Source organism: Cetorhinus maximus, chromosome 1, assembly GCF_964194155.1.
Source record: "Cetorhinus maximus chromosome 1, sCetMax3.hap1.1, whole genome shotgun sequence".
Lineage (NCBI taxonomy): Eukaryota > Metazoa > Chordata > Chondrichthyes > Lamniformes > Cetorhinidae > Cetorhinus > Cetorhinus maximus.
The window spans coordinates 245,278,234-245,295,311 of NC_135879.1; the positions used below are offsets into that span (position 1 = coordinate 245,278,234).

Consider the following 17,078-nt stretch of genomic DNA (forward strand, 5'->3'; position numbering starts at 1 on the left):
GCAAAACCGAGATGAAAGATACCTTAACTCCAGCTAATGCTCTCGCTTTCCTGAAATATCCTTTTGGCCATGATGGATTCAGGTTCACTGCAATCTGAGCATCACTCAGTGCTCGACTATATTGCTTCAGTCTCTCGTAGCAGTAAGAACGGTTTCCAAACAGCCTGTGGAAGAATCAAAGTCAAACCAAAAATTACTCAGGAATTTGCCAAACACTCCTAGGGCAGGTACAGTGCAGTTTAGATACACAGTAAAGATCCCTTCACACTATCCCCATCAAACATTCCCAGCCTGGGGTTAGATACAGGGTAAAGCTCCCTGTACACTGTCCCATCAAACACTCCCAGCATGGGGTTAGATACAGGGTAAAGCTCCCTGTGCACTGTCCCCATCAAACACTCCCAGCATGGTGTTAGATACAGGGTAAAGCTCCCTGTGCACTGTCCCCATCAAACACTCCCAGCATGGGGTTAGATACAGGGTAAAGCTCCCTGTACACTGTCCCATCAAACACTCCCAGCATGGGGTTAGATACAGGGTAAAGCTCCCTGTACACTGTCCCATCAAACACTCCCAGCATGGGGTTAGATACAGGGTAAAGCTCCCTCTACACTGTCCCATCAAACACTCTCAGGGCAGGAACAGCACAGGTTTAATACAGAGTAATGCTCCCTTTACACTGTCCCCATCAAACACTCCCAGCACGGGTTGAGATACAGAGTAAAGCTCCCTCTGCACAGTCCCATCAAACACTCCCAGGACAAGTACAGTACGGGGTTAGATACAGAGTAAAGCTCCCTCTACACTGTCCCCATCAAACACTCCCAGGGCAGGTACAGCACGGGGTTAGATACAGAGTAAAGCTCCCTCTACACTGACCCATCAAACACTCCCAGGGCAGGTACAGCACGAGGTTAGATAGAGAAAAGCTCCCTCTCCACTGTCCCCATCAAACACTCCCAGGGCAGGTACAGCACAGGTTAAGTATTTCCCTCTGCATTGTGACATTAATGTGCCTCAGCTCCACTCTCATGAATTTCCATTTACACTAACTGGCATTTGGGAGGGATAGACTTAATTAAATCCTCTTATTTGACACTGAATGTTGTGATTTACTTGATAGAGGGGAAATATGAAAAGGGCATGACAATCACAACTGAAACAAAACACCGCTTTCTCAAGTCCAACATGATACTGGATGGATTCCAGCGCCAAGGCTGATCCTTGGCTCAGTGGTAGGAGACTCATCCGAGTCCAAAAGACATGGGCTGTACCTGGACTGATCATTCTCCCAGTGTCCCAGCCAATATTCACCTCTTGACCAACATCACTAAAAGAGATTATCTGGTCATTAACACAGTGCTGTTTATGGGAACTGGCTGTGTGTAAATTGGCTGCAACATTCCCTGCATGTCAACAGTAGCTGCATTGCAGGAGTAGTTTATTGGCTGTAAAGCACTTTAGGACGGCCAGCATTTCTGAAAGTAAATGTTTTACTCCTCCATGCAAGCTTCTGCGGTGACTGACACTAGGATGTTGGACAAGTACCCACATCACTTCCAGCCCACCCTCCCTCAGACAGACCATACTGGCAATGTTGAAAATTGGATACAGACTCTTACCGATACTCCTTGGGATCATATTTAATTGCTTCTGTAAAATATTCCACCGCGTCTCCGTAGCGTCCCTTATTAGCCATACTATTACCTTGCACTACAGAGGGAAACAAAATTAACCAGTCAGTGGCTCCAATTAATAAGAACACAAGCACATTCAGAGAAGCAAAGGCCCATTCAGCCTATCAGATAAACTCTACCCCAAGCCCACGCCTGATGATTCTAACATGGACACCCCTCCCACACGTTAGATGCAAAATTGGTTCATTGACAAAGCAAAGGGTAATGGTCCACAGGTGTTTTTGTCACTCAAAGGCTATTTCCAGTTGGATTCCACAGACCTCAGTGCTGGGTCCCTCGCTTTTTGAGGTACAGGTCAATGATTCAGGCTTCATGGCAGGAGGCAGAATAAAAAGGTTGGCAGATAAGTCAGAGCACTAGAAAAGAGCTTGACCAGGATTGGGGTATAAACAGCTTGGAGAAGGCGAGAGTTCAGTCAGAGTAGCGGGAAAGAGAGATCATTGGGGGATACTAACAGCGCGGTGGAGACATGACCGGGAGTGGGATATAAACAGCGTGGAGGAGATATGACCGGGAGCGGGGATATAAACAGCGTGTAGGAGACATGACCGGGAGCGGGATATAAACAGCGTGTAGGAGACATGACCGGGAGCGGGGATATAAACAGCGCGGAGGAGACATGACCGGGAGCGGGATATAAACAGCGTGTAGGAGACATGACTGGGAGCGGGATATAAACAGCGTGGAGGAGACATGACCGGGAGCGGGGATATAAACAGCGTGTAGGAGACATGACCGGGAGCGGGATATAAACAGCGTGGAGGAGACATGACCGGGAGCGGGGATATAAACAGCGTGGAGGAGACATGACCGGGAGCGGGGATATAAACAGCGTGGAGGAGACATGACCGGGAGCGGGGATATAAACAGCGTGGAGGAGACATGACCGGGAGCGGGGATATAAACAGCGTGGAGGAGACATGACCGGGAGCGGGGATATAAACAGCGTGGAGGAGACATGACCGGGAGCGGGATATAAACAGCGTGTAGGAGACATGACCGGGAGCGGGGATATAAACAGTGTGGAGGAGACATGACCGGGAGCGGGATATAAACAGTGTGGAGGAGACATGACCGGGAGCGGGGATATAAACAGTGTGGAGGAGACATGACCGGGAGCGGGATATAAACAGCGTGTAGGAGACATGACCGGGAGCGGGGATATAAACAGTGTGGAGGAGACATGACCGGGAGCGGGGATATAAACAGTGTGGAGGAGACATGACCGGGAGCGGGGATATAAACAGTGTGGAGGAGACATGACCGGGAGCGGGATATAAACAGCGTGTAGGAGACATGACCGGGAGCGGGATATAGACAGCACGGAGGAGACATGACCGGGAGCGGGATATAAACAGCGTGGAGGAGATATGACCGGGAGCGGGATATAGACAGCACGGAGGATACATGACCGGGAGCAGGATATAAACAGCATGGAGGAGACATGACCGGGAGCAGGGATATAAACAGTGTGGAGGAGACATGACCGGGAGCGGGATATAGACAGCGTGGAGGAGACATGACCGGGAGTGGGATATAAACAGCGTGTAGGAGACATGACCGGGAGCGGGATATAAACAGCACGGAGGAGACATGACCGGGAGCGGGGATATAAACAGCACGGAAAAGACCAGAGCGGAAGGGGGGATATAAACAGCACGGAGAAGGAGAGATCGGGAGTAGGATATAAACAGCGCCTCAGTGGTGGGGAAACTATTGGAAGCAATTCTGAGGGACAGAATAAATCTACACTTGGAGAGGCAGGGATTAATCAAGGACAGTCAGCATGGTTTTGTTAAGGGGAGGTCATGTCTGACCAATTTGCTTGAATTTTTCGAAGAGGATACCAGATGTGTAGATGAGGGCAGTGCATTTTACGTAGTCTACTTGGACTTCAGCAAAGCTTTTGACAAGATCCCGTATGGGAGACTGATAACGAAGGTAAGAACCCATACGATCCAAGGCAATTTGGCAAATTGGATCCAGAATTGGCTGAGTGGCAGGAAGCAGAGGGTGATGGTCCAGGGGTGTTTTTGTGACTGGATGCCTGTGTCCAGTGGGGTATCACAAGGATAAGTGTTGGGTCCCTTGCTGTTTGTGGCATATGTAAATGATTTAGACTTGAATGTAGGAGGGTTTGAAAAGGGATCAAAGGAAATGCCAAACAATTATAGGCCAGTTAGTCTCACATCGGTGTTGAGAAAATTAGTAGAATCAATCCTGAGAGATAGGATTAACTGTCATGTGGAAAGGCATGGACTAGTCAGGGATGGTCAGCATGTATTTGTTAAAGGAAGGTCTTGCCTCACAAATTTGATTGAATTCTTTGAGGAAGTGACAAGAAGGGTTGACGAAGGTAGTGCAGTGGATGTTGTGTACATGGATTTTAGCAAGGCATTTGACAAGGTCCCACATGGCAGATTGGTCAGGAAAGTAAAAGCCCATGGGGTTCAGGGTAATGTGGCAAACTGGATAAAAGGATGGCTTTGTAACAGGAAATAAAGGGTAATGGTCGATGGATGCCCTTGCGAATGGAAAGTTGTCTAAAGTGGTGTTGCACAGGGCTCGGTGTTGGGACCCTTGCTGTTTGTGTTATATATTAACGATTTGGACGTGAACGTGGGGGGCACAATTGGGAAATTTGCAGATGACACAAAGATTGGCCGAGTAGCGGATAGTGTAGAGGATAGCCATAATCTCCAAAACGATATAGATGGGTTGGTGGAGTGGGCGGTAAAGTGGCAGATGGATTTTAACATAGAGAAGTGTGAGGTCATACATTTAGGGAGGTCAAACAGTTACAGGGATTACAAAATAAATGGGAATATACTAAGTAGGGTAGGTGAAGTGAGAGATCTTGGCGTACAAGTGCACAGGTCCCTGAAGGCAGCAGTTCAAGTAGACAAAGTTGTAAAGAAGGCATATGGAATGCTCTCCTTCATTGGCAGAGGTATAGAATATAAAAGTAAGGATATAATGTTGGAATTATATAAAACACTGGTGAGGCCACAACTGGAGTATTGTGTGCAGTTCTGGACACCACATTACAGGAAGGGGGTAATAGCTCTGGAGAGAGTGCAGAGGAGGTTTACAAGAAGGTTGCTAGGGTTAGAAAAGTGTAACTACGAGGAGAGATTGGATAGGTTGGGGTTATTTTCCTCAGAACAAAGAAAGCTGAGAGGTGACTTGATTGAGGTGTACAAAATTATGAGGGGAATAGATAGAGTGGACAGGATAAAATTGTTTCACTTGATGGAGAATTCTAGAACCAGGGGACATAGATTCAAGATAAGTGGCAGAAGGCATAGGGGGGACATGTAGAAGAATTTTTTTTACACAGAGGGTAGTGGGTGTCTGGAATTCGCTGCCCAAGTTGGTAGTAGAGGCAGAAACATTAAACTCTTTTAAAAAGTACCTGCATCTGCACCTAAAGTGCTGTAAGCTGCAGGGCTATGGGCCGGGTGCAGGAAGGGCACCTGGGTGTCCTCGGGCTGGCATTTACAAGATGGGCCGAGTGGCCTCCTTCTGTGCTGTAACTTTTCTATGGTTCTATGGGTGATCGTTAAGTTCGTGGATGACACGAAAATTGATGGGGTGGTAAATAGTGAGGAGGATAGCCTTAGATTACAGGAGGGTATAGACAGGCTGGACAGATAGGCTGACCAGTGGCAAATGGAATTTAATCCGGATAAGTGTGAGATGATGCACTTGGGCAGGACAAACAAGGCACGGGAATACACGATGAATGGTAGGACCCTGGGAAGTACCGAGGATCAGTGCATGTCCACTGGTCCCTTAAGGTGGTTAAGAAGGCATATGGGATTCTTGCCTTTTTAGCTGAGACATAGAATATAAGAGCTGGGAGATTATGCTGGAATTGTATTAAACACTGGTTATGCCACAGCTAGAGTATTGCATGCAGTTCTGGAATCTGCATTATAGGAAGGATGTGATTGCACTAGAGAGAATGCAGAGGAGATTTACCAGGATGTTGCCTGGGATGGAGAGTTTTAGTCATGAGGAGAGATTGGATAGACTGGGGCTATTTTTCCTGGAGCAGATGAGATTGAGGGGGGGACATGATTGAGGTGTATAAAATTATGAGGGGCATAGATAGGGTAGACAGGAAGGAACTTTTCCTCTTGGAGGGATCAATAACCAGGGGGCATACATTTAAGGTAAGGGGCAGGAGGTTTGGGATGTGAGGAAGAATTTTTTCACCCAGAGGGTGGTGGAATCTGGAACTCACTGGGTGGTAGAGGCAGAAACCCTCATAACATTTAAGAAGTATTTGGATGTGCACTTGCGATGCCGTGGCATACAGGCTATGGGCCTAGTGCTGGAAAATGGGATTAGAATAGTTAGGTACTTGTTTGACCGGCGCAGACTCGATGGGTTGAAGGACTATTTTCTGTGCTGTAGACTTCTATGACTCTATAAGGAAAGAGCAGGAGTGTGGATATGAGCAGCGTGGATAAGGCGAGACCGGAACAAGGATATAAACAGCCTGAAGAAAGCGAGACCTGGAGCGGGGATATAAACAGCCTGAAGAAAGCGAGACCCGGAGCGGGGATATGAACAGCGCGGAGAAGGAGAGACTGGGAACGGGGATAGTAACAGCGTGGAGGAGGAGAGACCCGGAGCAGGGATATGAAGTGTGGAGGAGGAGAGACCGGGAGCGGGGATATGAACAGCGCGGAGGAGAGACCCGGAGCGGGGATATGAACAGGGAGGAGAGACCCGGAGCGGGGGTATGAACAGTGCGGAGAAGGAGACACCCGGAGCGGGGATATGAACAGGGTGGAGGAGAGTCCCGGAGCGGGGATATGAACAGGGAGAAGGAGAGACCCGGAGCGGGGATAGGAACAGGGTGGAGGAGAGACCCGGAGCGGGGATATGAACAGGGAGAAGGAGAGACCCGGAGCGGGGATATGAACAGTGTGGAGGAGACACCGGGAACAGGGATATGAACAGTGCGAAGAAGGAGAGACCCGGAGCGGGGATATGAACAGGGTGGAGGAGAGACCCAGAGCGGGGATATAAACAGGGAGGAGGAGAGACCCGGAGCGGGGATATGAACAGCGCGGAGAGGGAGACAGCGGGAACGGGGATATGAATCGCCAGCCACCACTGCCAGTCAGAATCAGCATTTCAGAAAGAAAAAAAAATCAAGGTGTGACATCAGGAGAGAGGTGATTGGCTGGGGTGTATTCCCCTATTTAGTTTATCTAAATAGGGAATAAACAGATAAGTCTTATCTTTCTTTGAAGTAAAGTTTATTCATACCGGTAAAATGTATTAACTATTAGTAAGGTTTATTAGCATTGACTAAGAGTTACTCGTAGGAGTAAGATTTATTAGAAGCAGCAAGATTATTAACAGTGAAATGGCAGGGTGGCTCCAACCTCTAGGGTGCACATCCTGTGCAATGTGGGAACTCCAGGACACTTCCTATGTCCTGTATAACCGTTTGTGCAGCAAGTCTCATCAGTTGCAGCAAACCGAGCTCTGGGTTTTGAACTTGCGCAGCAGCTGGCGTCACTGCCGGGCATCTGTAAAGTTGAAAACTTTGTGGATAGCACATTTATAGATGTGGTCACCCCACAGATTAAGAGTATGCAGGGAGAGGGGAAAAAAGAAACCACCAGATAGTGAAGTAGAAACAGGCATAGTGCAGGAATCCCTCGAGTGCGTTCCACTCCAACCCGTGTTCAGTTCTGAATGCCGATGAGAGTGATGGTTCACCTGGGGAGTGCAGCCAGAGCCAAGTCCGAAGTACGAGGAACCACAGATGGCTTTGCTGTACAGAGTGCACAAGGAAGACTGGAAGAGCAATATAGTTTAGGAGATTTGACAGCTCAGGGAATAGGCTGGTGTTTCTGCGACCACAAACATGAATCCAGGATGGCGTGTTGCTTTGCTGGTGCCAGGATCACTGAGCGGTTGCAGAGAACCCGGAGGGGAGAGGGTAAACAGACAGCAGTCATGGTCCGCATTTGTACAAGTGACACAGGCAGAAAGAGGGATGTGGTCCGGCAGTCAGAATTTAGGGAAAGTAGCAAGCAGGATTTCAAAAGAATTACTCCCTGTATCTTGCGCAAGTCAGTACAGAAATAAGAGGATAAAGCAGGTGAGTGCATGGATGTAAATATGATGCAGGAGGGAGAGCTTTAGGTTCCTGAGACATTGGGACTGGCTCTGGGTGAGATGGGGCCAGTATAAGCTGGATGAGTTACACCCAAATAGAGCTGGAACCGAGTTCCTTACGGGGCGTTTGGCTGGTGCCCTTTGGGGAGGGGTTGTAAACTAACTTGGCAGGGGTGTGGGAACCAAGAGAAAATATCAGAGGAATACTGTCGTGCACAGAATACCGAGAGAAACAGATGGCACGAGAATCAGGAATAGTGAAGTTTCTAGGTGGAGTCAAACTAAGGGAGAAGGTAATTGTGTCTAATCAGGGTTACTATGCATGTATGTGAATGCATGGAGTGTGGTCATAAGATTGGTGAGTCCCAGGCAGAGATTGCCATGTTGTGGCTGTAACACTGACCTAGGTCAAAGGAGGGCGGGACTGAGTGTTAAATATTCCTGGATACAAGGGGTTCAGGAAAAACAGGAAAGGTGGAGGTGTGGTGCTATTGATTAAGGAGAGCATTGCAGTGCTGGATAAAGAGGATGTCCCAGAGGGGGTCAAGGACAGAATCGATTTGGCTAGAGCTAAGGGGTAAAAAAAAGGTGCAATTACATTGCTCCACTATAGGCCACCAGCTAGTGGGAAGGATGTAGAGGAACAAATATGCAAGGAAATTACAGAGAGGTGCAAAGATTATAGATTACTATTAATGGGGACTTAAAGTATCCAAATATAGACACGGATAGTAGTGTCAGGGGCAAGAAGAGGCAATTCATTGCCTGAATTTCCTGAAAAAACATCAAGCAGTTCTGAGAATTTCTCTCAGATGAAGATCCAGCTTCAAATTGCATCAAATCTACTCCTTCCGATAATCTGCTTGGAAAAAAGGTTTTCCAATCACTCTCTGAAGCACCTCTTCACAGCAATCGGGTATATTTACTCATCTGCTGAGCATTTACATAGCCAAACCTTCACATCATGTTCTCTGGATGTCACTGAATCTTCATGTAAGACCTCTCCCTGCACTGATCTCATCCAGTGTTAGTGGATCTTCAATCACATCCTTCCCCGTTTCCCCCCACCCTGGGAATCTCCGAGTGTCAGTGAATCTTCACACCCCCTTCTCCCTCTCTCCCAGTGTCAGTGAATCTTCACACCCCCTTCTCCCTCTCTCCTAGTGTCAGTGAATCTTCACACCTACTTCTCCCAGTGTCAGTGAATCATCACACCCACTTCTCCCTCTCTCCCAGTGTCAGTGAATCATCACACCCACTTCTCCCTCTCTCCCAGTGTCAGTGAATCATCACACCTACTTCTCCCTCTCTCCCAGTGTCAGTGAATCATCACACCTACTTCTCCCTCTCTCCCAGTGTCAGTGAATCATCACACCCACTTCTCCCTCTCTCCCAGTGTCAGTGAATCATCACACCTACTTCTCCCTCTCTCCCAGTGTCAATGAATCATCACGCCCCCTTCTCCCTCTATCCCAGTATCAGTGAATCTTCACACCCCCTTCTCCCTCTCTCCCAGTGTCAGTGAATCATCACGCCCCCTTCTCCCTCTCTCCCAGTGTCAGTGAATCATCACGCCCCCTTCTCCCTCTCTCCCAGTGTCAGTGAATCATCACACCCCCTCTCTCCCAGTGTCAGTGAATCATCACACCCCCTTCTCCCTCTCTCCCAGTGTCAGTGAATCTTCACACCCGCTTCTCCTTCTCCCAGTGTCAGTGAATCTTCACACCCCCTTCTCCCTCTCTCCCAGTGTCAGTGAATCTTCACACCCCCTTCTCCCTCTCTCCTAGTGTCAGTGAATCTTCACACTTACTTCTCCCAGTGTCAGTGAATCATCACACCCCCTTCTCCCTCTCTCCCAGTGTCAGTGAATCATCACACCTACTTCTCCCTCTCTCCCAGTGTCAGTGAATCATCACGCCCCCTTCTCCCTCTCTCCCAGTGTCAGTGAATCTTCACACCCGCTTCTCCCTCTCTCCCAGTGTCAGTGAATCTTCACACCCCCTTCTCCCTCTCGCCCAGTGTCAGTGAATCTTCACACCCCCTTCTCCCTCTCTCCCAGTGTCAGTGAATCTTCACACCCGCTTCTCCTTCTCCCAGTGTCAGTGAATCTTCACACCCCCTTCTCCCTCTCTCCCAGTGTCAGTGAATCCTCACACCTTTCTCCCTCTCTCCCAATATCAGTGAATCTTCACACCCCCTTCTTCCTCTCTCCCAGTGTCAGTGAATCTTCAGGTGCCCTTTGCCCTCTCTCTCTCTCTGTCAATGAATCTTCACACCCCCTTCTCCCTCTCTCCCAGTGTCAATGAATCTTCACACCCCCTTCTCCCTCTCTCCCAGTGTCAGTGAACCTTCAGGTGCCCTTGGCCCTCTCTCTCTGTCAATGAATCTTCACACCCCCTTCTCCCTCTCTCCCAGTGTCAATGAATCTTCACACCCCCTTCTCCCTCTCTCCCAGAGTCAGTGAACCTTCAGGTGCCCTTGGCCCTCTCTCTCTCTGTCAATGAATCTTCATACCCGCTTCTCCCTCTCTCCCAGTGTCAGTGAATCTTCACACCCCCTTCTCCCTCTCGCCCAGTGTCAGTGAATCTTCACACCCCCTTCTCCCTCTCTCCCAGTGTCAGTGAATCTTCACACCTCCTTTCCTATGTAACTGAACCTTCACATCCTTCCTCAGGACTCTGTGTCAATGATCTTCACTAAGTACACAAAGCATCCTCTCCATTACCAGCGATCCAAGATTGAGACCACATGTCTACACTAACAGATTCCCAACCATGGCTTCAGCTTACCTGCTAATTCTAAAATCTTCGCATTCAAGGCGTTCGAGTCTGCAGTTTGCTGACAAAGAGAGAAGTAACAAGTAATTAAAACATGATCACACATCTTGTACTTTGTCACCGTGAAAGGTGTAAAGAACATTGTACAATGAATTACTTGACATAGCCACTGATGTAGGGAAATGTCATTCTGGACCCAGTGAAATCCCAGAACAGCAAATAGTGCCAGAGTGAGAGAGAGGGTTAAAAACAAAAAATGGAAACACACAGCAAGTCACGCAGGATCTGTGGAGAGAGAGGGTGTTAACTTATCAGGGCAATGACCTTTGACCAGCTCCAGGAGAGGGATGTTAAACAATAGAGAAGTCACCTTTTTTTTATTCAATCATGGGATGTGGGCTTCGCTGGCTAGGCCAGCATTTATTGTCCATCCCTAATTGCTCTTCAGAAGGTGGTGGTGGCGGGCTGCCTTCTTGAACCGCTGCAGTCCTCAGTGCTGTTAGGGAGAGTGTTCCAGGATTTTGACCCAGCAACAGTAAAAGAACGGTGACATATTTCCAAGTCAGGATGGTGAGAGTGACTTGGAGGGGAACTTCCAGGTGGTGGTGTTCCCATGTATCTGCTGCCCTTGTCCTTCTAGATGGTAGTGATCGTGAGTTTTGGGAGGTGCTGTCTGGTGAATTCCTGCAGTGCATCTTGTGGGTGGTACACACTGCTGCTACTGCGCGTTGGTGGTGGAGAGAGTGAATGTTTGTGGATGTGATGCCAATCAAGCGGGCTGTTTTGTCCTGGACGGTGTCATGCTTGAGTGTTGTTGGAGTTGCACTCATCCAGGCAAGTGGGGAGTATTCCATCACACTCCTGACTTGTGCCTTGTAGATGGTGGGCAGGCTTTGGGGAGTCAGGAGGTGAGTTACTCGCCACAGGATTCTTTGTCTCTGACCTGCTCTTGTAGTCACAGTATTTATATGGCTAGTCCAGTTCAGTTTCTGGTCAATGGTAACCACCAGGATATTGATAGTGGGGGATTCAGTGATGGCAATGCCATTGAATGTCAAGAGGCAATGGTTAGATTCTCTCTTGTTGGAGATGGTTATTGCCTGGCATTTGTATGGCACGAATGTTACTCGCCACTTATCAGCCCAAGCCTGGATATTGTCTAGAGCTTGCTGCATTTGGACATGGACTACTTCAGTATCTGAGAAGCCATGAATGGTGAACATTCTGCAATCATCAGTAAACATCCCCACTTCTGACCTTGTGATGGAAGGAAGGTCACTGATGAAGCAGCTGAAGATGGCTGGGCTGAGGACACTACCCTGAGGAACTCCTGCAGTGATGTCCTGGAGCTGAAATGACTGACCACCAACAACCACAGCCATCATCATCTTCCTTTGTGCTCGGTATGACTCCAACCACTCAGATTCTCTTTGACTCCAGTTTTGCTAGGGCTCCTTGATGCCACACTCGGTCAAATGCAGCCTTGATGTCAAGGGCAGTCACTCGCACCTCAGCTTCTCTCTGCACAATACCACGGGATCTTTTACCCGTGGGCTCAGGGGGCTGACAGGGCCTCAGTTTAATGTTGCGTTCGAAAGACGGCATCTCCAACATTGCAGCACTCCCTCAATACTGGCTGCAGTATAGGCTAGATTATGGGAAGTCCCATTGGGTTTTAAGCCATAAGCTTCTAGCTTGGAGGCAAATGTGCAAGCAAGCCACAAAGGTTCTCCCGAAATGCTCTATTGAAGCCCCTCATGATTTTGAACATCTCTACCAAATCTCCCCTTATCCTTCTACCCACCCCAGCTTCTCTCGTCTCTCCACATAACAGAAGTCCTGCCTTCCTATTTCTGAGTAATGTTAAAACTATAATTTCCTCAACATACATTACGTTAATGAGCCTGACATCCAAGCAGAAGTTCCGACTGAAATCAGGGTTCACAGTGCAAGATAGTACCTGCTCAAGTAACCGTTCTCTCATCGTGACCAGCTGATCCCTGCTCACAACACAGGGTAACACAGATGGCAAGCAAGGGCAAGATCGAAATTCAGATTTGATGTCTTATTCTGTTCAACCATGATCAAATAACCCATTGCTGCACCACCACCCCCACCGCACGCACACACACACACACACACACATACACTTGGGGAAAATACTGTGAAGTTGCCATAAACTGCAGCTCATCCAAAAGTCTGCTGCCCGGTGTCCCACCTTGCATGAAGGCCCATTCACTCGTCCCTGCTGACCTACATTGGCTCCCTGTCTGGTGAGGCTTCAATTTTAAAATGTTCATCCTTTATTTTTGTGACCTTGTTCTTCCATTCTATTCATCTGAAATCCCCACAAGCTCTAGGGTGTTCCTACAACACATGGGCCTGAAGCGGTGCAAGGCAGCAGCTCACCACCATCTTCTCCAGGGCGATTTGGGACGGGGCAATAAATGCTGGCCTAGCCAGTGACGCCCGCATCCCATGAACGAATAAATTTTTAAAAAAACCCTCCAAGGTTCTTTGTGCTGCTCCAAATCTGGCCTCTCGTTCATCCTGATTTTAACTCTTCCGTTATCGGCAGCCCTCTCGGCCTCAAATTCCGGAATAATTCTCCTTGAGCCACTCCCTCCTTTCAAAAGCTCTTTAAAATCCTCTTCTCTTTGACCAAGCTTTTGGTCATTTGTCCTAATCTCTCTCTGTTAATCAGGATCAAATTTTATCTGATTGTGTGCTCCTGTCAAGGTGCCTGGAGATGATTTTACATTTTTTTCTTTAAAGAGGCAAAATAAATGCAGGTTGGTGTTTTTGCCAGTCCCCAAGAGTCGGTGCCATCAGATGGGCAATAAGCAGCCACCCGCCAGTGTCGAGTTAACAGTTTAGCGGGTTCGAGCTCGTGCAGCAATGGTCAGAAGCTTCCTCACCTCTAGTTTCTTTTCACCTTTCTTTTTCTCGTTCTCTTTCCTCTCAGCTTTAGGTTTTATATTCATTTTACGTTTTATCTGGTTGACAGCTTTTGAAACAAAAGAACTGTTCATGTCCAGCTCATCCTGCAAGAAGAGCAGACAGTGTCAACAGAAACTTAATCCACCAGCCCAGAAACCGCACGCGCACTCCCACTCCTCCAAATTCCAGCACAAGCAAGACAAACAGAGGAGCTGGTTCCCTTTTCCTCCTTCCTAAATATTTTGGTAGTTCAACGGGGACAAGGGCGCCAGAAACCAGGGACAGAACCACCTCCGTTAAAAGCATCACTAATCAGGACTGTAACAGCATGAAGGGATGACAGGAGAAACCTTTTTCACTCAAAACGCAATCAAGTTACCAGGAGGACAACGGGAAAGGCGGTAAAAGGAAATAAACTAGCCGTATTTCTAGAGAGGAGGGGTGGAGTGGACGGCGGGCATGCGAGGGTGGGGGGGAAGGAGGCGAGGGCAAGGGAGCAGCAGGAGAGTGAGTTTTGAACAAGTCAACATGTGATTTAGGCGGAGTCGGCTTGATAGATTCAATGGCCTTCCCTTGCTCCAGGCTTTCAGACGCACTGCAGAGATGTTAAGCGAGAGGGACACCAGCTCCTGAGGGGAGGTTGCAAGTTGCCCACCACCATGGCGCCCCCACAAAAACAGAGGGGGAATTTTCAAACCCCTTAGCCCTTCTCCACAAAGCCACCGCAGCTAACTCTCCATCATCTGGAGTGTTGCAAAGCCCAAGTCCTTACCTCGAAATTATACACAGATTTATCGGCTGCGTTCTCATCCTCACCCACTCTATCCCTCTTCGCTTTACTGTCTTTAGCAGCCACTTTCACACTATCCTCATGCCTACTGTTAGCTCTGTCGGAACTCTGATTTTTGCACGCCGAAGGCCCTTTCTCAGGTGACAGATCAAGACCACGTTTAACATTTCCACTCACTTCTTCGTCATCCTCCTCTCCGTCGCTACAACTTTCTTTCTTTGATAAAACTTTCTGCAATCAGAAGAGACCCGACATTAGTTCAAACTGTTCAGTAAATTTTTTTGTAAATCAGCATAAATCCTTTAACTCCGCACAATCCGGGTAAGGTACTGACACCACATTGAGACAGGCGGCTAGACACACCAGCTGGGAGGGAAAGGGAAACTTACCTGAGCTCCTGCATAACAAAGAATAGTTGCTTTATGCTATCCCCACCATGTGGGGGGGTCAATTAGCTCAGTTGGCTAGATGGCTAGATCATGGTGCAGAATGACACCAACGAGGCAAGTTCAATCCTCGTACTGGCTGTGGGAGGCCTACCTCCTTGCCTGCCCCACACCTAATGTGGAGTGGTGCCTTTCAGGTGAGACAACCAACTGTATCTTTCTGATGAAGAGGAAATGCCAACAGTCCTTCCTCATGGACTTCGGCTATAAATTACCACAATGGGATAAATGGCCAGGGCACCAGGGCCCTTTTCTTCTTTAAACCCCTTGACGTTCACCCGAGAAAGACGACAGCAGCCTCAGCTGAACATCCCATCCCACAGACTTGAGGTTGATTAATTTTACACGGAAAACAGCGATTCCTGGGATGAGAAAACTGAGATAGGGAGATAGGGTTGAGAATTCTCTATCCCACCTGGATACGAATGCACAATCGGTGAGCATTTTCAAAGCCGAGACTGATATGTATTTGGACACTAAGGGAACACCGGTAATAGGACAGGTGCAATTGAGGTGGATCAGCCATGACTTTATTGAACAGATGAACAGGTTTGGTGGGCTACATGCCTTACTTATCTTCTTATGGATCAGACGTTAACAATGGGACAGTGTTTTTGTGCGTGGTTCAGTGTTACATACAGTTTTAACTGAATAGAGGGGAGAAGCTCAGCTGCAAGCTCTGGTGCATGAAGTACTTCACAGAATCGTAGAATTGTTACAGTTCATGAGGGGACCACTTGGACCATCATGTTTGCACTGGCTCTCTGAACGTGCAATTCACCGAGTGCCATTCTCCTGCCTTCTCCCGGGAATCCCACACATTCTTCCTTTTTAGATAACGGCCTAATTCCCTTTTGAATGCCTTGATTGAAACGGCCTCCCCTGTATTCTTGGGCAGTGCATTCCAGACCTTAATCACTCACTGCATGAAAAAGCTTTTCCTCATGTCACTTTTGCTTCTTTTACCAATTGCTTTAAGTCAGTGCCCTCTCATTCTTGATCCTTTCACAAGTGGGAACAGCTTTCCCTATCTACTCTATCCAGATCCCTCATGATTTTGAACACCTCTTTCAAATCTCCTCTCAATCTGCTCATCTCCAAGGAAAACAATCCTAATTTCTCTGATCTATCTTGGTAACTGAAGTTCCTCATCCCTGGAACCATTCTTGTGAATCTTTTCTGCACTCCCTCCAATTTCTTCACATCCTTTCCCTGAGACGATGGTGGAGGCAAATTCAGCAGTGGCTTTCAAAAGAGAACTTAATCACAAGAAGAGACAACATTTGCAGGTTTGCTGGGAAAAGGCAAGAGTGTGGCATTAGGCGAACTGCGCCTGCAGAGAGCCAGCACAGACACACGGGCCGAATAGCCTCTTTCTATGCTGTAACTATTCTATGATTCTAAAGCGCATTGCCCACAACTGGATGTAATGGTCCAGCTGAAACCAACCTAGTGTCCTATATAAGTTCAACATAATCTCCTTGCTTTTGTACTCTATGCTCCTATTAACAAAACCCAAGATACTGTGTGCTTTATTAACTATTTTCTCAACCTGTCCTGCCGCCTTCAATGACTTATGCACATATACCCCCAGGTCCTCTGCTCCTGCACCCCCTTTAGAGTTCTCCCCTTTACTTTATATTGTCTCTCCATGTTCCTCATACCAAAATGAATCACTTCTCATTTCTCCACGTGGAACTTCATCTGCCACCTGCCTGCCCATTCCACCATCTTGTCTATGTCTCTTTGAAGATCTATGCTACCCTCCTCATAATTTACAATATGGCCAAATTTCGAATAATCTGCAAACTTTGAATGGTGCCCTGTACACCAAAGTCTAGGTTATTAAGACACATAGGATATACATATTTTATATATTATATATATATATATATACACATCTTTTGGAAGTCCATGTACACCACAACAACTGCACTGCCCTTGTCAACTCTCTCAAGATTTTCCATTAAGAATCCAAGCTGGCTTTCCTCAATTAATTCGCATTTGTCCATGTGACTATCAACTTTGTCCAAATTATTGTTTCTAAAAATTTCCCCACCACCAAAGTTAAACTGACTGGCCTGCAGTTGCTGGGCTTATCTTTACACCCTTTTACGAACAAGGGTGTAACATTTGCAATTCTCCAGTCCTCTGGTATCATCCCCAAGTCTAAGGAAAACTGGAAAATTATGGCCAGTGCCTCTGCAATTTCCACTCTCACTCCCCTCAGTATCCCTGGATGCATCTCCCCCCGTCCTAGTGCCTTATCAACTTGAAGTAC

The 17,078-nt window shown here is 47.7% G+C and overlaps 1 protein-coding gene across 10 annotated transcripts in view; it reads right to left on the reverse strand.

Annotated features, from left to right (window-relative positions):
- LOC144688523 (tetratricopeptide repeat protein 31-like) overlaps positions 1-17,078 on the reverse strand; it is a 75,456-nt gene that overhangs the window by 20,503 nt on the left and 37,875 nt on the right. For 4 of the 10 annotated variants that reach the window (XM_078555227.1, XM_078555242.1, XM_078555217.1 and 1 more), the window contains 5 exons: positions 14,334-14,582; positions 13,540-13,665; positions 10,634-10,682; positions 1,623-1,713; positions 23-164 (listed from right to left, as the gene is read on the reverse strand). In XM_078555227.1, the coding sequence (XP_078411353.1) occupies positions 23-164; positions 1,623-1,713; positions 10,634-10,682; positions 13,540-13,665; positions 14,334-14,582 (657 nt within the window). The remainder of the gene's footprint in view (positions 1-22; positions 165-1,622; positions 1,714-10,633; positions 10,683-13,539; positions 13,666-14,333; positions 14,583-17,078) is intronic. The other 6 variants (XM_078555279.1, XM_078555263.1, XM_078555253.1 and 3 more) reach the window with 3 other exon arrangements.